The sequence below is a fragment of the Plecotus auritus genome (assembly GCF_963455305.1).
Source record: "Plecotus auritus genome assembly, chromosome: 5".
Lineage (NCBI taxonomy): Eukaryota > Metazoa > Chordata > Mammalia > Chiroptera > Vespertilionidae > Plecotus > Plecotus auritus.
In genome coordinates, this window is record NC_137776.1 from 42,591,554 (window position 1) to 42,615,429 (window position 23,876).

Genomic DNA, 23,876 nt, shown 5'->3' on the forward strand with positions numbered 1-23,876 from the left:
AAAACTAACAGCTTACTTCTCGCAATTGTCAGTTGATTTGGTAGTTTTTCTGCTTTCCCTAGTGTTGAGTGATGAAGGCTAGCAGGTTTAAAATGCCCTCACATCTTAAGACAAGTTGATAATGGTTGGTTATTGGGAGCCTACTGGAGGCGGCCTGAGACCTACGTCTCTCCCCTGCCGTGGTGCCTTAGTTCTCTTCCAACCATATATTTGTTTATACAAGTTAGCATTTTATAAGTGGTGACATCTGTTACTCTTCCATTTGGGAAGGACCTCTGAAGTTAATGGCCTATATCTAAGAATTGAGTCTCTTCTGGAAACTGCTCAGGAGAAATAATTTTTTATTGTTTGGGGCAAATAAGTCCTTTTCCTACTAAATCTCAAAGTGGGTATCTTCTTTAATCTCACCAATATCCGATAGTCCCAATGTCAAAACTCCATTGACCTCTGCAACATGAACAGCTCCTTGGAGCCTTAATCAATTTCTACCTGGTGACTGTAAGAGAGCTCTGGGAGCTAGAAATATTAATATTAACACAGAGAGAATGGAATGAATGGAAAAATGATACCAAATAAGTACAAATAGGAAAATTAGAGTTGTCTAAAGTTCATGATATCTTAAAAACTTTATTGGTTGGAGGCCAAAGGATGTTCTATAACAGTAAGGCTAATTATAAATTAAACTCTAAAAGTACTAAGACAAATTTATAATTACTTATATTTTGGGTATATGTTTAAATTCATATTATATGTTCACTTAGCAGACATGTTTTCTATTGAAAATCACTGAACACATTTTAAAGGTTATGAATATTTTTAAGTGTTTAGATATTTTCATTTATTACAAGTGAATATTACTGTTCTCATTTTAAGGAAATCACCTCTTTCTTTTTATTGACCTGCAGCTCAGAGAATCATTCAAGGATATCAAAAAGAAATTTAACAATTTGAAGTTTAATTACACTAAGAAAAATGAAAAAGCTAAGAATCTGAAGGCTCTGAAATATCAAATTCAACAAGTTGATATGTATGCTGAGAAAATACAGGTAATGAAAAAAAGTGTGTGTGTGTTTGCATGCACTACTACAGTTATTGCAAAATTATTTTTCATTTCAATTCTAGATGCCTAATCCTTGGGCTTTTTTTTTTTTTTACAGCATTGGGACTGAAAAGACAGTTATTCATTTTTATAGAAATTTAAGTTTTTTATGTAAAATATATAATAAATTGATTTATCTTTGAAAGCAGCTCCAGAATGGTTTCTACCAAACCTACCTAGCCTCTCTGCTTCCATTCTTGCCCCCAACACACACAAACATACACACTCACACACATGCACACACATACACACATATGCATACATGCATATACCTTTTGTACATCCTCTTTTTCCCCCTCACACCTGCTTGTGTAAGGACCTTTCTCCACTGCTTCTATAGTTCGGTACACCTACCTTGATTATCACATCTATAGACTAGATTATTTGAATGCCTTTTCCAGGAGACAGTGAACTTACTAAAGACAATAAAATATCTGATTTTATGATCATTGTCTTATTTTTTTAATCATAGTATCATTCTCAAAATCTGGAATAGACCCTGGCCTGTAGTTAATTTTCTATATGTTTGCTGAGTGCTGAATCAATATACTATCTAGAAGAAAGTCCATTCTTTCCAAAATTCATTTTAATAAATTATAGTTTTAATATATTACAATGGAGGAAGCTTCAAACAGTTTTCCCAAGTGTTTCTCCAATATTTAATCACTAGCTAGCTTCTTAAATAAAAATTAAATTTTATTTAAAAAATTTTATTTTTTGGCACAGGTTTTGAAAAGGAAAATGGAAAAAGTTGAGAACAAGACTCCTGAATCTTTCTTAAATTACCCAAATAGTAAAGTTACTGTCCTTTTGGAAGCCATGAAGGATTTGCAAAGACATGTGGATGAGTTTGATAAAGTTGTAACAGATTACAAGAAGAATTTGGACCTGACCGAGCACCTCCACGAGATGATAGAAGAGGTACCTGCTTCCTGTCGTGGTGTCCATACTGTAATGCTGTCCTAGAAAATCACTCTGATACTTTATAACAATGCTGTAGTAGCTATTATTGTCATTAAGCCCATGCATCATTCTTCTTTCCATGATTATTTGTTTAGGACAATTTCCTAAAGTAGAATTGCTGAACCAAAGGGGGTAAATGTTACAACATTTTGATTGTATTGTCCAATTGCCCTTCAGAAAGACTTGACTAACTTTCTCTTACTAGCAACATATGAGAGTTTCTTTCTCATTTCTCCATAACCTTGTCAACTCAAGATGTTTAATAATCACGAAATTATGTTCACTGCTGGATATCTGTTTAAAATACTCAAAATGACTTATTTACTTCACAGAATATGAAAGTTTTTAGAAAGAAAGGGTGATACTTGGATTTTTCAGGTATAAAAATTATTATTGGTGTTATTTTTGTTTTGTCAAAAGGATAAAATGGAAGAGTATACATAAAATATATAAAATTTGACAAGTTAAAGTTATTATTTTCACACACATATTTAAATATATTTTATTGATTTCAGAGAGGAAGCGAGAGGGAGAGAGAGATAGAAACATCAATGATGAGAATCATTGATGGGCTTCCTCCTGCATGCCCTCTCCTGGGGATCAAACACACAACCAGGCATGTGCCCTGACCGGGAATTGAACCATGATCTCCTGGTTCAAAGGTCGACGCTCAAACACTGAGCCACACCAGTGGGGCAGCACACTTACATTGAAGAAACTCTGCACTCGAAGTTCTTGAGTGTTCTTTGTAGCCTATTATTCTGAGATTTAAAATAAAACAGCAAACACCTCTATTTACCACTGATGCAGTAGAGTTTTTAGATTTAACACCAAATTAAGAAGGATCCAGATGATCACTCTTCTATAACACATAGGTTTGCTGTAGCTCTGTGGCACTTATTCAAAGCTGGCTCCTAACAAAGTCATGTGTTTCTATTTCCCACTCAGTGTAAGAGCTTGTGGCCTTGGTCAGACATGTTCCTTCCATCATGGTTATTTTTAGTGAAGAAACTCAGTTCTCCAGTGTGCTTTGAAAATATGACTATCTTCTATTACAAAAAAGGTCAAATGCTATTCCTTAGATAATATTTCCTTAATCCATAGACTACATCTCATTCTTAAAAGAGAAGTTATTTGAGTGATAATCAGGCAATACTTTATTCTTTTATTGTTAATGGTTTCAGTAAATTGGGCTGGATTTTGTGTTTGGGCTTTTTAATTTCCTTTTAGGTTATGTTTGGATTTTTTTAGTGCCATACACTTTTTATATTGCCTGTTCTTGCAAATATGCAACATTCCTCTTAGGAATTATGCTTCAGACAAATTTAAGAAGGCAAGAAAATCAAATGAATTTTCATACTTTTTCTTATCTGATTCTAATATCCCAGTACAAAGTATATGATCATGTTTTGATTTTTTAAATTAAGACTTAGAGAATTCAAACTAATTTGAACATAAAGTTTGAGGAAATTTAAATTTGATATTTCAGTGACCAAAGCAAAGAACATTAGAATGATGGTGTCTCTTTAATCTATGCTTTGTTCTGTTTTAATTTAGTGTCATTTTTGGTGTGAAGATGCAAGTGCCACAGTTGTAAGAGTTGGAAAATATTCCACAGAATGCCAGACAAAGGAGGCTGTGGAAATTCTCCACCAGCAGTTCAATAAGTTTATCACGCCTTCAGTGCCTCAGCAAGAAGAAAGGATTCAGGAGATCAGTGACCTTGCTCAGCGATTATATGGTGAGCGCTCTCTCTCTCTCTCTCTCTCTCTCTCTCTTAGGATTTCAAAGGTGTTTTAATAATTCCATAAAGCTTTCCCCCCCTCATACATGAAATAGAAAACTTATTTAAGGCCATGACTAGCTAAAGGCATAAGTGTGAATAGATATTTTTTAATGTATTTCACGTGGTTTTACATGAAATATTTTTTATCTTTATTGTTGAAAGTGTTACAGATGTCTCCTTCTTTTCACCAGTGAGTTTTTTTAGCCTGCACCCTCCTCCAGCCCCAGGCCTTTCACCACACTATTGTCTGTGTCCATGGGTTGTGCATATATCCATACCAGTTCTTTGGTTAATTGGTGAGATCTCTTTTAAAATATGCCATGATTTCCCATGAAACAAACCTATGCTGAATCTAATCTAGCAGAAAGTAGAGGGTCACAAGTCCTCACGGTCCTCTCTACACCAACCTATTCAGGGAAAAGGCTCAAGATAAGAGCTCAAAACCTGCAAAAGTAAACACTGGGGAATAGAGGATGAAACTTCAGTCTGCAGATTTTTAACTACCTTATGTAAACTTCCTTCTCTGTCCTCCTCTCTCCCTCATTCTTGTTGCCCATCTCCAGGGTAATTCCAGGGTAATAAAAGTAGGACAATACTCAGCTTTTGTAGACCAAATATATATATATATATATATATATATATATATATATATATATATATATATATATAATTTCCACTAGTGTGATTCCTTGAAAAACATACAAATTTCCCATGATACTTTAAGTAAGTATCAAGCTAAGACTGAAGTCTGAAGTCTATAGCCTTCTCATTTCTATCATGGTTATGGTTTGTGGACATAAGAAAGATGGAAAATTTTCTCTTGCCTTCCTCTCACTTGTGGAGTAAATGGGAAAACTAAGATTATCATCTCATGGGTTCTTTCCTCTTCTCCATGACTAGCAGAGGTTAAGTTGTTAGCTTTACTATCTGAGAAGTCCTTCTAGCTAAAGGGGGCTCCCATTTAAGATGCCCCCTGGATAATGACAGTCCTTGAGAGCAGTGAGGAATGTTTCATCAATTCCCAGACGTTATTAACTATGAGACCAAGACTTACTCCCAGTGACCAGGCAAATTCATCCCCAAAAGAAGATAGCAACAGGTGGTACAAAATGCTTCATTTGGATGCCCAAAGCTGATGACAGATGGGGATTTTCTCTTATTACATGGAGCACACTGTCCATGGATTGACCTAAAAATTTGTAGAACAATAAATACTGCAATAACTAATATTAAATTGTTGTGACTGAATTGTTAATGATTTTCCAAAGGAAAAGAGTAGAAACATCAAAATAATAAAATACAGATTGAAAAGTTAATGAAAACTAATATGATGTCACATCCTTACTGTTGTTATTCTATGAGTTGCAACAAAAATTTTGGAGGCACTCTGTCCTCATAGCATTGTATATGTTTTCTTCTAGTATTATATTTTTTACACTGTAGCATAATTGCCTTTTTATTTGTCTTTTCTACTGACCATAAGCTCATTGAGGGCATGGAAAGTATATTTTATCACTGTATTTCAGTGCCTATTCAAATTTAGTACACAGAATGCATGATTCTGTATCCTGCTTTGTTTTATATTCCTGACCCTTATTACAAACTGACATTTATACAGTTATTTATATGTTTTCTCCCTTCCCTTACCAGAGTATAAACTTTATGAGAGAAGGGATTTTGCCCGTTAGTTCACTGCTTCATGGTACATACTAAGTGCTTAACAAATATTTGATGAATAAATGAATCATTGAAAGAACAGCATGGGGGGGGTGGGAGGTAATGGGGGAATAAAGACACATATGTAATACCTTAATCAGTAAAGAAATTTAAAAAAAGAAAGAACAGTATGAGTCGTTTCCTGTTAAATATGGAAGTTATGCATTTTAAAAAATTTTCATCAAGTAAGATACTTTAGGAATATTAAATCATCTATTCTTGTAGGTCACCCAAACATTACTGAACCCAGAATTTTAATGCAAGTAAATTTATCACAGAGATTTCTGAGTACCTATTAAGTACTAGGAGCTCTAAGCAATATAAAGACAAATAAAATCTAGTTCCTTCATTCAAGAATCCATGGTCTAGGCTTAGAAATCATGATATGGTAAATACAGTGAGAGAGGTATAAAGTGTGTGTATGAGTCAGCTCAGGCTGCCATAGCAACATGCCATAGACTGGGTTGCTTAAACAACAGGAATTTATTTCCTCCAGTTCTGGTGGCTGGAAGTGTAAGATCAAGGTACTGACAGGGTTGGTTTCTCCTCAGGCTTCTTTCCTTGGCTTGCAGATGGCCACCCCTTGCTGCCTCTTCACATGGACACCCCTCTGTGCACACACACCCCTGCTGTCTCTCCCTGTTCTTATAAGGACACTAGTCATATTTGTTTAGGGCCTTACCTTAATGGCCTCTTTTTAATTTAATTACCACTTTGAAAACCTTATCTTCAAATAGGGTTACATTCGGAGATACTGGGGATTGGAACTACAGCATATGAATTTGGGGACAAACACAATTCAGTCCATAATGATGTGCAGTGGAGTTCAGCCTAAACTTTGGATTCCAGTAGACCAGGTTTGAATCCCTGGTCCTCCAGTTATTTTCGGGGTTACCTGAAGAGGCTCTTTAGAGCCTCAGATTCTTCATTTGTAAAATACAAGAGAACCTACTTGAGGGGGATTACATTAGATAATGCATATGAAGTGCCTATGCACTCACTACTTGGTAGACATGTTCATTATTATTCTAATCAGGAGAGATTAAATACATTTGGGAAAGATTAAAAACATTTTCACAAAGATGTTGGCACTTAGGTAGAGCTTGAAAAAGTAGGTAGGGTTTTGACAGCGGAAATGGAATGGAAGAAGGGCATTCGCAGTACAGGAAAGAATGCCCAGTGGCTGTGAGGATTTTGAGGGAAGAGTTGCTTGTTCAGTTTGGCCAGAGATGAAATATGTGAGAGAATTAGGGTGATAAACATTTGAGAGGGGCAAGTTAAACCCATATTATTGAGGGCCTTGAATACATACTCTCTAGGTACTAAAGAACCACTGAACCTTCTGAATTGGGTAAAACTGATTGGAATTCAGCTTTAAGAATATTAATATAGCAACATTATTTAGGTTACATAAAAGAGACATGATACAGTAAATGTAAGCATTTTTCTAGAATACCTGGTTCTCAAAAATGCTTCTATTTATTTATCTGTTTAGCACATATTTTATTAAGCACTTACTATCTACCAGACCTTACACCAGACACTGGGGAGATGAATTAAAACCGGTTTTGTTTTTTCTGCCAAGGATTTGACTTTTAAAGATAGTTTTATTCCTTCTCCTTCCCAGGTTTTGAAGAAGGGCAGAAATGTACTGAAAAAATTGTGGCAAAACACAAAGAGGTTCTTGAATCTATTACTGAATTATGCGGCTCTCTCACAGAGCTTGAAGAAAAGCTGAAGGTAATGTCTTCCCAGAATATGTACATTCAAGTGGTATAAATAAAAATGTGTTCATCAGGTGTCTTCTGGTGCAAAGATGTTCTAAAGGAAATTCTCAAGGGACATAATGTGCACATTTGTTTCACAGTTTTCTAACATAATTATTTGGGTATTTCTGATAATTAATTCTGTTTCTTTTTCATCACTGCAGAGAAAACACATTGCTGAGAATGAGGGCTAAACACAATTAAGGTGTCTCGTTTACATTTTCATGGATCATGTTTTAAAGGATAAATGTGTACCATTAAAATCAAACTAAAGTCTGAATTAAGTAACCTTATGTTTTTATTCATAAATAATGAATGTAAGTTTTTATTTTCTCTCCAGATTGTGGCCCAAGAGAAAATAAAACTATGTTTTAGGTGTTATGTTCATTGAACAATTAACTTCATGGAAATATTAAACTAATCATTAGCATTATTCATGGACTAGAAAATCGATGCTATTTTGATTACTATGGCCTTGTAGTATAGTTTGGTGTCAGGTAGCGTGATCCCTCCAACTATGTTCTTTTTTCTCAAGATTGCTGTGGCTATTCAGGGTCTTTTGTGGTTCCATATAAATTTTTGGAATATTTGTTCTAGTTCTGGGAAATGTGCCATTGGTGTCTTGATAGGAATTGCATTGAATCTATAGATTGCTTTGGGTAGTATGGACTTTTTAATGTTAGTTCTTCCTATCCATGAACACTGTATATGCTTCCACTTATTTGTATCTTCTTCAATTTCTTTCTTCAGTGTTTTATAATTTTCTGAGTACAGGTCTTTTACATCCTTAGTTAAATTTATTCCTAGATATTTTATTTTATTTTTTGATGCAATAGTAAATGGGATTGTTTTCTTCATTTCCCTTTCTGAGGGGGATAGTTCATTATTGGTGTATAAAAATGCAGCTGATAATGCAGATTGGTGCAGCCACTGTGGAAAGCAATATGGAATTACCTTAAAAAATTAAAAATGGAACTGCTTTATGACCCAGTGATTTCACTTCTGGGAATATATCCGAAGAAACTTGGAACATAATTCAAAGGAATATATGCTCCCTGTATTTATTGCAGTGTTATTTGCAGTAGCCAATATTTGGAAGCAGCCCAAGTGCCCATCAGAAGATGAGTGGATATAAGGCAGTGATTCATTTACACTATGGAAGACACCCATGATTATTGTTGTGATCATTGTTCTTATTGAGACATAATGGTGCTCTTACAATTCAAAGCAGAATTATAGTTATTTCTAGCAAACATATCTTTCTGTTTGAATTTCCATTTCATAAATTTGAATACTAATTCCATTCAATATAGGTTGCAACCTTTTAATTCAACCATTTTACCTTTGGTTAAGAATCTAGATTTTTTTAAAACTTCTTTATCATTTTAAATAACACTACAACAAACATTTTCATGCATATAGCCCCTTCTTTCTTTTGTATTATTATTTATGCATACATTCTCCAGGTTTGGGTAAATGGGTATGAAATTATTAATGCTTCACATATGTGTATATGAAATAATATTAATTGTTAATGTTTCTAATATGTATATTTATATTGCATTCCATAAATGTTTTATACTTATAATGCCACCAGTAATGTATGAAAGTGCCATATATCATATATTATCTTTCACAACAGTTATCATTTCCTCCCTACCTCGACGCCACCCCTTGAGGATCTGTCTCTTCTCCTGACTTCTGATACACAGCCTGAAAATCACTGCTTCTCTGAAGCTTTGCTCCCTGTTGTCTACAATGTCCCTCCCAATTATGTTGTGCATCTTCAAGTGAGATCCACTTAATAAAATCCATTCTCTTAAAGTTATAGCCTTTTCCAGATTTTCACCTTCATGGATATTCCTCCTGAAAGCTGTTTCTGTTCCCTGTCTACACTTCCTCATTCCCTATGCCTTCTATACCCTTTGTAGTAAGGATTAGACCCTCTCTTTCTAATTTCCTATGCATCACTTAGATTCTTTTTTGTACTAGTCAGGAGCCTCTTAATTATACATTCCAGCTAGATTGTCCTTCCTGAATACAGTTTTTCTGGTGTCATTTTTATTTATTTATTTATTTTAATTAATTTTTTATTTTAGTTTTTCCATCACCATTTATCCCCTCTATGCTCTCTTCCACCTTCACCACCCCTCAATCCCCCTTCACCCTGCTATCACCATACTGTTGTCCATGTCTATGAATTCTCTCTCTCTCTCTCTCTCTTTTTTTCTTTTTCTTTTTTGCTCAATCCCTCCATCACCACCCCAACCACCCCCTGCTGGTGTCATTTTTACATTGAAAACACTTCACTACAAATAAAGTTCATATTAAAAGCCTTCCGGTATTCTGAGGCTGATGGTCTTTCTAAACCACTGTGGTTCTACAGTCATTATAAGTTTCTGTCTCACTGGTCTGCTGCCCCCACATTCCCAGGTTTCCTGCTTCCAAATCTTTATTTCAAACACATGACCTTCTTTCTCTGTTTCTCCGAATCTTACCATCTCTCATGGGCAAAGCCAAACACTGCCTCCTCCACATCACCTTCCTTAGGTGTCACTTCCTCTCTGGTCTCTCCTAACACTGTGCTCTTTCCTGACACAATCATCAATATAACTACCATTACCATCCCTAAGTCGCCTGCCTGATTATATCTGAGGAAACGCATGGCTCTCTTCAATATAGCACCCACACATTTGCACCATATTTTGCCTAAAGCAACTTGTCCAGAAAGGGTTTTGATATTTATAGTACAAACTCAAAGGATTAGTACAGAGAAGAATCATTCCATAGCTCAGAAAGGTTGAATCAGGTGCTAAAAATGAGGAGAGGCTTTTCTGGCAAGAGAAACCGGCATCAGTATTGCGCTTGGGAGTTGGAGCCTGAACAAAAGCTTGTCAGAGAATGCTTTCTAGCACTTACAGATGTTTGTAGGAGAAGCCCAAGTGACTAGTTTTTATGCTTGATACTTTGGCTCATTTTAGGAGCTATTAAAAAGTAGGCCCAGACATCCCTGTTGAGGCTGAAATAGTGATAATAATCCTTTCTATTTGTATAGCAATTTGAGATTTACAAAGGATTCTCATACATAATTACATCAGTGATTTCCAAATAACCTTGCAATGGAGATAGGGCAAATGTTTTCTTTGTTTCAGAGGGAAGTTCAGAGAGGGTGAAAGTGCTTTCCTGGGCTCCCAGTCAGTAGTGGTGGACCTGGAATTTGAACTTGGATATGATTTAAGATCTAACATTCTTTCTACAACAGCTGCCATTTGGAATTAGGTATCAAGTGTGTACTAATGCAGAGTGACCAGTAATATAAACTAGTTTAGGTTTTAGAATTAAGGCTAAAGCTGAATATCCCCCATAATGTATCCCCCTAATCCTCTGAGTCAGTGTAGAATGTGTACTTTGAAGGGCATGCCTGTTTCTTGAAGGCTCATGCAAGGACCATGTTCCAGGTGGAACAGAGACCCTTCTGTTGCAGTAGAATCATCATTCTAAACTGGTGTTGTCACTTGTGTACCCGTATCTTTTTTCACCTTCACCAAGTCCTCTCAGCCCTCACGCTGGCTCCACAGCAGTTTGCAAACCCCCTCTACCTCCATGACTAAGACAGAACCCCATTAAATGCAGGAGCAAGATATCGTCCTTTGTTCTCAATTGTGTGTGTTGTTTTTTAACATTCAGTGATATTTTCTCCCTCCTTTAATGAGTCTCACAAGCATTTTGCTTGTTTAAGTTCTCTGTATTTCTTACTTTTTTGCTACACCAGACACCCTTAGTCATTTCTGTCTCATTGCTGCTCCCCCAAACTCTCCTAATGGTTTAAATTGCAGGGTACAATCACACCTTTCTCTAAAGAATGCTCCTGCAGGTGCATTCTATTGTAACAATGACTTTTTTTTTTCCTTCTGGGCCTTTAAACAACCAATTTTTATTGGCAATGAACTTTATCAAAGGAATGAGATAGGAGGGGACCTGTGAACTTGGAGGGGTAATTTCATAAATCTTATGGGAGGACATCAGTCTTGTGTGGAATATATTCACTAAAAGATTGCAGGTGGCCTTTTTTCTTCCAAGTGATTATTATATGGCACTGTCCCTCCAACTTTTCTGGCCCAGGCGCTCACTAACTATCACTTTGTACAGCAGGGAGGTGCTGTAAAGATGAATCTGAATTCGGAAGACTTCCACGATGATTGCATTGACCTCCTGAAAGAACCAGTGAGAAATAAGCAGACAGTTTTCAATGAAGAAATGAATAAGGTAAAGAAAACTACATAGCCTTGGATACTCATTACTTCTGTTTTGATGTTCAAGTCATTGTCCATTGCAAAAAAAAAAAAAAGTGTATCGAAGCCTTCTTATCTATATGGATCAAGTCTCCCAATATAAATGCAATGCAAGTGCCCTTACTGCCTTTCTATCCCCTACTTAGTCCTTTTGCTCAATGCTCTTTCCTTGCGTCCCTCCCAATGAATACTAGAACCACAGCATTTTACATTGACACTGAGGCAGCCATTTAAACACCATACTGTCACCCCAAACCATTTCTATTTCTCCCATCTTTAGCTGCCTTTCCCATTGTCCTTTCTCGTCAATCCCAAAGTCAGATTTTATTTCTCCCTCTTTATGATCTCACCAAGCTATGATTTTATTGTTTACAGTACTATTAGAAAACCTTAATATATGAAATCAGACAGTATCTTGTTCCCAGAGAATCTGCCTTGAAGATATTTCCAGACACTAAAATATAGAACCCAACTGAAACATGAATACTAAACTATTTAGAGAAATGTTTAGATTACGTTAAGTCCTATGCATCACAGATAAATTAAGCCTGTAGCAAAAACTGCAAATACCCACAGAATACAAATGTATCATGATATCAAATATATTATTTAAATCACATCAGTATGGGTTTCGGCATAAGTTGCTCACTCTCTATTCATAGCTGCTGGACTATAATTACCTCTGGACTCTTTGCTTTGCCAAGTTGCCTGCTCCCTCTGTTCTCCCTCTCCCAAGAGACTCAAGTAACAAGCAGAATCAACACTATTCTCAACTACCCCAAATTTATAAAATATATTTCGTGTGACCCAAGACTTAAAAAAAGAAAAATCTCCCCAATTGTTGTGCACATTTCATGAAAAAAAAACAAACAAACAATTATGTTTCCTTGGAGTTAATACAGTTCTCAGAGCTTGTTTATATGTCCTTTTCCATGGGTTAAATGTATGTGAAGATCTAGTCTAATTATATAACCTTCAGACAATAAGAATCATTAAGCAAGCTGCCTTGTTTTTGGTGCGGTGACCCTGGTTGTTCTCTGAGGCAAACCTTGGACAACTTGTTGGGCCCTAATCTTATATCTTAGTCTTTGGTTACGCTGATTGGTCTAAATCAGGGTTTTTCAACCCTCAGTACTACAGATATTTTGGACTAAAGCATTCTGCTTATAGGATGTTTGGCAGCATTCCTGGCCTCTATTCTGGATGCCAGTAGTAGTCCCCCAACCCCCCCCAGTTGTGACAACCAAAAATGCCTATAGAAATTGCCAAACATCTTCTGGGGAGCAAAATCACTCTTGATTGAAATCTGCTACTTAAAATAATAAATAAACAACATTAAATGTATCACATTTTCTTAACTGAGTTTCTAAAACATACTAAATCCAACACCATAGTATTTTTTGTAATTCTGCACATTTTTTTACATTGTCAACCACACACATTTACTAAGATTAGAAGTGGAAGTCATTGCTACCAAATCAAAACGTAGTAAAAAATGGTTTTTTCTTGCTATTATTTTGTTTGAAAGAAGAGTTAAATGAACAAATTCCTTTCAATAGAAAAAAGAGATTTACCTTCATTCAAAAGTCATTTTTATTTTCATATAAAGTAAAAGATACTATAGATCATCAGTTACTTAGGATGAAAGTGAAGGTCCACAATTATAGCTGTCAAGAACCTTCATTGGCATGATTTCATGTATACATTCAGTATAATTGGTAAAAGCAAAATTAAAGGAAGTAGTAATCTTCACTTCTAAATATCATATCACATTTACTCTCTGACTATCTCTATCACTTATATTATAGGTCAGATGTAATGATTCCCCAAAGCACCATGTGGGCAGATAATAAGAAGCAACACATAAAAAGGTTGTTGAGGTATCACTAAGTTCAATTCTAATACCCTTACATTGTGTTGATCTTCCTTGGGAAATGATATAAGTCAGAAAGAACAATTCCACCAACATATTACAAGAATGTATTAATCACAAGATTTTCTCCTGGAGATAGTAAAGTGCTTCTCATTTTTCTGACCCAAAAAATGCAGCAGGTGGAATTGGGCAATTCAGTAAATGCAATGCTCATTGCACTGCTAACAGATTAGTGACGGTATTTTAACCCCAAGGTGAAGACCGAAGCTAAATCCACAATAATATGTGAAAACTCCTAAGGTTAAATGGAGATGCAGAGTATTAAGAGACTTGCCTAAAGTCACAGAACTGTTCAGTAGAAGATGAAGGCTTGCGATGCCAGCAATTAGAGTTATGGAATTCTAGTGCTAGAAGGGATTTAACAATCATCTGATCAAATCTCATTTTACAGTTGAGGAAACTGAGGCCAAAAGAGATGATATATTTTGCCCTCCAAAAATCACAGCAAAGTAGTGTTAGAACCGGGCACGCAGCCCAGTTCTTCTGAATTTCAGCCATGTAACTCTTTCCACAAGGCCAGAGGAAGCTCCAAGGAACTGCTGCATATAAATAAGCTGTTTTGTAAGGATACTGTAGATTCCTGTGCCAAACCTTTCCCCTCTTTGCATTCATCTGTTTTCATGATGGTTAATAAAACAGTAGCATGGAATTACTTTTATTTTTTTTAATTATTTTTATTTTTTTATTGTTTAAAATATTATATATATTAGTACATATATCTCCTTTTTTCCCCCATTGACCTTCCCCCAACCTCCCCTACCCCTTTCACATGCCCTCATCCCACCCACCCAGTGTCTTGTGTCCATTGGTTGAGCTTATATGCATGCATACAAGTCCTTTGGTTGATCTCTTTCCCGCCTCCGCCACCCCCAACACTCCCCAGCCTTCCCGCTGTAATTTGACAGTCTGTTCGGTGCTTTACTGCCTCTGTATCTATCTTTTTATTCATCAGGTTATAATGTTCTTTATTTTCCATGAATGAGTGAGGTCATGTGGTATTTTTCTTTCATTGCCTGGCTTATTTCACTTAACATTGTGCTCTCCAGGTCCATCCATGCTGCTGCAAATGGTAAGAATTCCTTCTTTTTTACTGCAGCGAAGCATTCCATTGTGTAGATGTACCATAGTTTTTTAATCCACTCATCTGCTGATGGGCACTTAGGCTGTTTCCAAATCTTAGCTATGGTGAATTGTGCTGCTATGAACATAGAGGTACATATATCCTTTTTGATTGGTGTTTCTACTTTCTTGGGATATATTCCTAGAAGTGGGATTACTGGGTCAAATGGGAGCTCCACTTTTAGTTTTTTGAGGAAACTCCATACTGTTCTCCACAGTGGCTGCACCAGTCTGCATTCCCACCAGCAGTGCACGAGGGTTCCTTTTTCTCCACATCCTCGCCAGCACTTGTCGTTTGTTGATTTGTTGATGGTTGCCATTCTGACAGGTGTGAGATGGTACTGCATTGCCGTTTTGATTTGCATCTCTCGGATAATTAGTGACTTTGAGCATGTTTTCATGTGTCTCTTGGCCTTCCTTCTGTCTTCTTTCGAAAAGATTCTATTTAGGTCCGTTGCCCATTTTTTTATTGGATCATTTATTTTCCTTTTATTAAGTTCCCTGTAGATGTTGGAGATTAAACCTTTATCAGTGATAACATTTGCAAATACATTCTCCCATACAGTGGGCTTTCTTGTTGTTTTGTTGATGGTTTCTTTTGCTGTGCAAAAGCTTTTTATTTTGATGAAGTCCCATTTGTTTATTTTCTCTTTAGCTTCCATTGCCCTAGGAGCGGTATCGGTGAAGAAATTATTTCAGCATATGTCTGAGATTTCTCTGCCTGTAGATTCCTCTAGAATTTTTATGGTTTCCCGTCTTATGTTTAAGTACTGTATCCATTTTGAGTTAATTTTTGTGTATGGTGGTCTAGTTGGTGGTCTAGTTTCATTTTTTTGCATGTATCTGTCCAATTTTCCCAACACCATTTATTGAAGAGACTGTCTTGACTCCGTTGTATGTTCATGCCTCCTTTGTCAAATATCAATTGAGCATAGTGGTTTGGCTCAATATCTGGATTCTCTATTCTATTCCATTGGTCTATATGTCTGTTCTTGTGCCAGTACCAGGCTGTTTTGAGAACAGTGGCTTTGTAGTGCAGCTTGAAATCTGGTATAGAGATCCCTCCTACTTTATTCTTCTTTCTCAGGATTGCTGTGGCTATTCGGGGTCTTTTTTTATTCCAGATGAATTTTTGGAGAGTTCTTTCTAGGTCTGTGAAATATGCTGTTGGTATTTTAATGGGTAGTGCATTGAATCTATAGATTGTTTTGGGTAGTATGGACATTTTTATGATGTTGATTCTACCAGTCCATGAACATGGTATGTTCTTCCATCTGTTTATGTCTTCCTCTATCTTTTTTTTTCAATATCCTGTAGTTTTTTGCGTATAGGTCTTTTACCTCCTTAGTTAAGTTTATTCCTAGGTATCTTAATTTTTTTGGTGCAATGGTAAATGGGATTGCTTTTTAAGTCTCTCTTTCTGTAAGTTCACTATTGGTGTATAGAAATGCCATAGATTTCTTGGCGTTAATTTTGTATCCTGCTACATTGCCGAATTCATTTATTAAGTCTATTAGTTTTTTGATGGAGTCTTTCGGGTTTTTTATGTACAATATCATGTCATCTGCAAATAAGGACAGCTTTACTTCTTTTCCAATTTGGATGCCTTTTATTTCTTCTTCTTGTCTAATTGCAATGGCTAATACTTCCAGTACTATGTCAAACAGGAGTGGTGAGAGTGGGCATCCCTGTCTTGTTCCTGCTCTTAGGGGTAATGGTTTTAGTTTTTTGTCCATTGAGTATGATGTTAGCTGTGGGTTTATCATATATGGCTTTTATTATGTTGAGGTATGATCCTTCTATTCCCACCTTGTTGAGAGTTTTTATCAAGAAAGGGTGTTGGATTTTGTCAAATGCTTTTTCTGCATCAATTGATATGACTATGTGATTTTTATCTCTCAGTTTGTTTATGTGATGTATCACATTTATTGATTTGCGGATATTGTACCATCCTTGCATTCCTGGGATAAATCCTACTTGGTCATGGTGTATGATCTTTCTGATATACTACTGGATCCGATTTTGCTAGAATTTTGTTGAGGATTTTGGCATCTATGTTCATGAGGGATATTGGCCTGTAATTCTCTTTCATTGTGTTGTCTTTGTCTGGTTTTGGTATTAGGGTGATGCTGGTTTCATAGAATGAGCTTGGAAGTGTTCCTTCCTCTTGAATTGTTTGGAATAGTCTGAGGAGGATAGGTTTTAGTTCTTCCTTGAATGTTTGGTAAAACTCCCCTGTGAAGCCGTCTGGCCCTGGGCTTTTGTTTGCTGGAAGCTTTTTGATGACAGTTTCAAATTCTTCCATAGTTATTGGCCTATTGAGATGTTTAGATTCTTCCTGATTGAGTTTTGGAAAGTTGTATTTTTCTAGGAATATGTCCATTTCCTCCAGGTGGTCCAGTTTGTTGGAATAGAGTTGTTCATAGTATTTTTTAACAATCCTTTGTATTTTGGTGGGGTCTGTTGTTATTTCTCCTCTTTCATTTGTGAGTTTGTTTATTTGGGTTCTCTCTCTTTCCTTCTTGGTGAGCCTGGCTAGAGGGTTCATCAATCTTGTTTATCCTTTCAAAGAACCAGCTCTTGGTTTTGTTGATCTTTTGTATTGTTTTTTTGGTCTCAATGCCATTTATCTCCACTCTGATCTTTATTATTTCCTTCCTTCTGCTTACACTGGGCTTTTCTTGTTGCTCTCTTTCTAACTCTTTGAGTTGTAGGGTTAGGTAATTTATTACCATTGTTTCTTGTTTTTTGCAGTAGGCTTGTAGAGCTATGAACTTCCCTCTCAAGACTTCTTTCGCTGTGTCCCATAGATTTTGGATTGTTGTGTTTTCATTGTCATTTGTTGCCATGATGTTTTTTATTTCTTTTTTAATCTCTCTGGTCAGCCAGTCATTGTTTAATAGCATGCTGTTTAGTCTCCATGTGTTTGATTTTTTTGGATTGTTTTTATTGTAGTTGATTTCCAGTTTTATGCCACTGTGGTCTGAGAAGGTGCTTGATATGATTTCTATCTTCTTGAATTTGAAGAGACTTTGCCTATGACCCAACATATGGTCTATCTTTGAAAATGACCCATGTGCACTTGAGAAGAATGTATATTCTGTGGCTTTGGGGTGAAATGTTCTGAAGATGTCAATTAATTCCATCTGGTCTAGTGAGTCATTTAGGATTGATGTTTCTTTGCTGATTTTTTGTTTAGAGGATTTTTCCAATGGTGATAGTGGGGTATTAAAGTCTCCTACTATGATTGTATTGCTGTCAATCTCTCCCTTGATATCCTTCAGGAGTTTTTTTTATGTATTTGGGTGCTCCTGTATTGGGTGCATATAAGTTTACCAGTTATTTTTTCTTGTTGGATTGCTCCCTTTAGTATTATGAAGTGGCCTTCCTTATCTCTTGTTATGTCCTTCACTTTGAGATCTAATTTGTCAGATATAAGTATTGCTACCCCAGCTTTTTTTCATTTCCATTCGCCTGAAAAACCTTTTCCCATCCCTTCACCCTCAGTCTGTGTGCATCTTTTTTTCTGAGGTGGGTTTCTTGTAGACAGCAGATAGATGCCTCGTGTTTTCTTATCCAATCCATTACCCTATGTCTTTTGATTGGGGCATTTAATCCATTTACATTTAAAGTTATTATTGATAGGTGCTTTTTTTGTCACCATTTTTATTCTTTACCCCTGCATTCCTTCTTTGCTTCCTATTTCTTTTTTTTACAGCAGACCCTTTAGCAATTCTTGCATTGCTGGTTTGGTGGTAATAAATTCCCTTAGTCCTTTTTTTGTCTGTGAAGCTCCTGATTTCACCTTCAATTTTGATTGATAGCCTTGCTGGGTACTGTATTCTTGGATTCAGACACTTCCTTTGCATGACTTTGTATATTTCATTCCATTCCCTTCTAGCCTGATGAGTTTTTGTTGAGAAATCAGTCACTAGTCTGGTGGGGGTTCCTTTGTAGGTAACTTTCTGTATCTCTCTGGCTTCTTTTAAGATTCTTACTTTGTCATTGGTGTTTGCCAATTTAATTATAATGTGCCTTGGCGTTGGTCTTTTGGGATTCATTTTGCTTGGGACTCTGTGAGCTTCTTGGATTTGTGTGGGGTTTTTCTTCCCTATATCAGGGAAGTTTTCTGTCATTATTTCTTCAAACAGGTTTTCTATTCTTTGCTGTTTCCTCTCCTTCTGGAACCCCTATTATGAGGATGTTGTTTTGTTTCATGTTGTCCCAAAGTTCCCTTAGGCTCTCCTCCTGCTTTTTAATTTTTTTTTTCTAGAAGCTGCTCTACTTGGGTGTTTTTTCCTACCTTGTCTTCTAGCTCACTGATGCAGTCCTCTGCTTCTTCTAGTCTACTCTTGATGGTTTCTATTGAGTTCTTTACAGCAACGATGTCATTTTTCATTCTTCTTGGTTCTTCTTCATTTCCTCTTGGTCTTACACATATTGTCAAATTTGTATTCCATTCTTTTCAGCCACCTTATGACCATTTCTCTGAATTCTTTCTCTGGCAGGTTGCTTGCCTCCATTTCGTTTACTTCCTTTTCTGGTGATGCCTGCTTTTCTTTCATATGCGGGCTGTTTCTTTGTGTCCCCATGGTCTCTCTTCTCTGGGTGTCTGGTTATATAGTTCTCTCTCTCCTTTCCGTGGTGGAGTGTAGAGCTCCTCTGAATCCGTGTGTTTGCGCAAACTGGAGACCGGTGCTCTGGGGTTCGCAGCTGTTCGGTGGGTGCCGCAGTTGTAGATTTTCAGGCTCCCGATAACATACACTTTCCCTTTCAAATTGGCGCGGTCTCCGAGTCCAAGTGGGTCACTCCAGGAGGGAACCCAGCAGCAATGGGGGCTGCCCGGTCAGGGGAGCCCCGTGCAGCAGTCCCCCACCATCTCCTGGAGTATAGCTGTCCCTCGACTCACCAACAAACACTCCCCGTGCAATACTCAGCTGTTCTTTCTATCTGCTCCAGGACAAGGCTCAGGACACATCTGTCTATTCTGCCACCATTTTTTCATCTCCATGGAATTACTTTTATAGCAAACAGTTCAGTGGAGTGCTCTTATCAGCCTGGGTGAGGACATTCCCTGGCCTTCCTCCTCTAATCCTAATCTCTAGGTGGGCAGAGGGAGATGATCTTGAGACATTTGCTTTGGAAAAATTTGGGAAGAAGACAAATTGTTGTTCACCACCTTCAGTTCTCCTTTATCTTGTTCACTCCAAGTGCCCAAAGGTGCCACTCAACTCCTTGGCTGCTCAAAGCCCCTTCCAAATTCCTAGAAATGCCTTTCATAGACCAAGCCCTATGTTTAATGTCTTTTTTTCACCACTTCATACTTAGCTTCATTTAATTGTACTTAACCTAAGATAAGATTAAGATATTTTGGAAGGTAAAGTCTTGTGGTGTTTCCTTAAATTTACCACAGAGATGGCTTCCCACTCCATGTACTTTGAGGATTGGTGCTATACTCTTAGTTTGGTGGGTGTAGAATATCATGTATTATGTGTTCATTTTGTTTGGCAATGATTAGAAATCCAAGTGGTTATGTTCATCAATGGAAATGAAAGTTCAGAAATGCTGACAAAAGATCTGAGGCTATAGATTTAGGGTTATTAAATAAAAGTTAACTGGTCATTAGATGTGAAAGTGAATGAGATCTTTGAGGGGGAGGTATATAGAGAATATTACAGAACATAAATACAAGATCATTTGTTATTCATATATTTAGAAGTTGGGAAAAGAGAAAGAAATCAACAAAAAAGACAAAGAGCAACCAAGGCTGTAAGAGAAATACATTGAGAATGGGAAGTTTTATAGTGAATTAGATCAATTGCCCAGCCTTTTTGCCAGAATTAATCAGAGTGATGCAAATATGCCCTATCGGTGCTGAAATATATAGATTAACCTCCTTTTTCTAGAAATACACACACGTACACACACCCTCACACACACTGTTTCCACAGAAAAAAACACAGTTTCATGGTGGTGAAATATGAAAAAATAGTTGGTGTACGTGAATGTTGGGGAACCATTATCATAAAGGAAAACTAGTAGATACAGGAATGTATAACTCAGTGAGATTTAGAAAGAATGTTTATAAAATTCCATAATGATTTAAAACTGAAAGCTTATTTGTATTTGAAATTAAGGCAGAAATGCCAAAAGACAACATGATTTGCTCAGAAGAACTTGTATTAAACTCATCTTATTTTGCTTTCTGAGATGATTATTTACTGGGCAATTCTAGATTAGTGCCATAGGCAAAATTTATTATGGTTTTAGGAAGTCATTTGATAAACACACTCATGTTATCTCTCTTAAGTGGGAAAATGTGAGCTGAATGAGAGTTTGGTCTGGTGATAATTGTACCCAAGAGTGTCAAGTAGTTTATCAATGTCACCCTGGAAGACAGCTTTCCTTGCCAGGGGGAGACATCTGGCCTTGTCCTAACCTATGCAGTGTTCAACATTTTTATCAATGATATTAATGGACAGAGAAAGTACAAGATTTTAGTTGTTTAAAAACTCAATATAGACTTGTATGCATGCATATAAGCACAACCAATGAACACAAGACACTGGGGGTGGGGGTGGGCTGAGGGCATCTGACAGGGGGTAGGAGAGGCTGGGGAAGGTCAATGGGGAAAAATAGGAGATATATGTACAACTATATGTAATACTTTAAACAATAAAATAAAATTTAAAAAATAAAATAAAAACTCGGTATAAATTCATAGTCCCATGTGGTTCTTATAAAAACAAAAAAAAGTACAATCACTTTAATAAAAACATATATAGATCAAAGAGATAATCTGGTTGCTTCCCATTCTGGAAAGTAAATGAATCCTGGAAATAAACATATTTAGAGGGAATATTAATCAGTTGAGAAGTTCCTTTAAAAAGATTTGAGAAAACTCTCTTATTGCCGGAAGTTATCAGGTAGTTTTATTTTCTGCAGAAAGTATTTTTTATGCTTTAGGAGTTGTAGGGAGTGAAAAATAATATTCTTGGATTGCCTTTTTGAGTTTGGCACAGTCTGAAAGTGAGACTCAGCAGTCAGGAATCAGTAACCAGTAAAAGCTGGATTGGAGGACACAACTGGGACTTATCTAGAGGGTTTCCCAAAACTTCATCTCTGATTTAGACATTTTTGTCTACCCAGACACTTGGGTGCATAGCTAGACAACCACAGGCTTCCTGTCCAGGGGTTTTTCATGCCTCATAGCCAATGTAAATGCACCCATTTGGTGGAATGCAGATCTAAAATAAAGAACATCAAAGAGAGAGCTGCGATTGTTGGGTCCCTTCTACTAAACCCGCAATTAGGTAAGTCAGTTCCTCTCCAGGAGGGAGTGAGGAGTGGGGAGACTGGCCTGGACTTTTATTCTAGTTTCTCTCCTAAATTTTTTGAAAATTTTCACACATTTTAAAAACATTATTTGTTTCTGGAGAGCCATAGGTTACTCAAAGGAGTCATTAAAGAGCTGCCTGCCCATGGGTGATGCTTAGATCAACAAATGTCTCTGCTTCCCTGTGAAACAGGTCATAGCCGTAGGACCAGGACCTCCAGAAGGCGGTCAGGATGATGAGAGTTCCAGGAGTCAAGGTAGAAGAAGACTTGGGTTTTTTTTAGTACAAAGACAGAGACTGGAGGGCTGTGGGACCAGTTCTCCCAATAGCAAAGGGCTGTTTTAAGAGAAGAACAGATGGACATCTCTGTTCTTCCAGGAGGCCATGCAGATCCATTGGTGGGTACTGAGAGAAGGCAGCTCTTTGCTAAGTATAGAAAGAGATTCTTAAGACAAGTAAAGCACAGAATTATCTTCAAAGAAAGCACCATTCAGGAAAAGTGTGCAAACAGAGGCTGCCAGATGGCATAGAGAAGATTTTTAGACTGAATGGGAAGTTAGATCAATGTCCCTAAGAAAAGGGTGAAAAAAACCTACTTTCAGGAAAAGATAAAAAGAGGCAGAGCTAAGGTGTAGTAGGAAAACCAAAAAAAGGAGAGGCATTACCTACTGGGTATGTGTTTATTTATTTATTCTTTTAATTAGAGGGACTTTTAAGAACTTTGGACTTAGACCCAAAATGCAAACTTCTCTTAAATGGCTGAAGAAAACCACTTTCTCTAAGCTGGGTTTATGATTTCTCTGAAAACAAGTCATGTCTGTAGGCTAGTAGGAGGAGCATTGTTTTATTTTTACTTCTAATCTTCAACCTAAAAACACATTTATTTCTCAAAAATCACTTATAAAGTATATCAGGAGCAGGACTATGTGTGAAAACGAAGAACTCAAGGTCAAGGCAAGACATAAGTTTCTTATGTGCAAGCCAGAGCATTGGAACAAAAACCAGTCATTGTTAATTAAGTAAAACATGCATCCAAAATGCTGAGGAAAGGCAAAGAAAGAAGCCTGTGTACAAGCTGCTTGGGATAGGTGGGATCCCTTTCAGCTTCACTGCTCTTTTGCGTCTGTGCCAAAGGACTTCTTAAACCAGAGATAGATGTGGATTCGCGGGGAGGAATAATAGGACAATGTGAGCAGTAGGTGATGACTGGCACAACTTATGTTCCCACCTGGGACAGAAAGATGAGTGGCAGGTGTTCCTCTATTGTATCTCTGTGCGTTTCATTGTGAAAGGTCATAAGGTGCGACGGTTCCGTTAATGTCTACATTCCCCACTAGGCTATCATCTCCATGAGGGCAGAGGCTGTATTTCCTTTTGCTCACCATTTCATCTCTCCAGTGCCTAGCACAGTACCTAGTATATCACAGGCTCTCTGTAGATATTTCTCAATGTGAGAATAAAACTAAGGGGCTTTAAGAAAATAAAACCAGTCATCAAAAATGACTAAGTATCTAGAGTTGTAAAATTCATAGAGACAGAAAGTGGAAGGGGCTGGTGGGAGAGAAAAGGGAGGATTGCTGTTTAAAGGGTTCTGAGTTTCACTTTGGAAAGATGAAAAAGTGCTAGAGCTGATTGGTGTGATGGTTGCACAATAATATTTAATGTATTTACTGCCACTTAACTGTACACTTAAAAAATAGTTAATATGGTAAATTTTATGTTCTGTGTATTTTGCCATAATCACAAGATGGCCAGCAGGGGAGGGCAGTTGGGAGAGACCAGGCCTGCAAGGGAGGGCAGTTGTGGGCGATCAGGCCAGCAGGGGAGGGCAGTTGGGAGGGACCAGGCCTGCAAGGGAGGGCAGT

At 37.0% G+C, this 23,876-nt stretch overlaps 1 protein-coding gene across 2 annotated transcripts in view; it reads left to right on the forward strand.

Annotated features, from left to right (window-relative positions):
• CCDC141 (coiled-coil domain containing 141) overlaps positions 1 to 23,876 on the forward strand; it is a 182,894-nt gene that overhangs the window by 153,063 nt on the left and 5,955 nt on the right. The window contains exons 18-22 of one of the 2 annotated variants that reach the window (XM_080669118.1): positions 906 to 1,046; positions 1,826 to 2,020; positions 3,620 to 3,803; positions 7,192 to 7,304; positions 11,480 to 11,596. In XM_080669118.1, coding sequence (XP_080525244.1) covers positions 906 to 1,046; positions 1,826 to 2,020; positions 3,620 to 3,803; positions 7,192 to 7,304; positions 11,480 to 11,596 — 750 coding nt within the window. The remainder of the gene's footprint in view (positions 1 to 905; positions 1,047 to 1,825; positions 2,021 to 3,619; positions 3,804 to 7,191; positions 7,305 to 11,479; positions 11,597 to 23,876) is intronic. The other variant, XM_080669119.1, reaches the window with a different exon arrangement.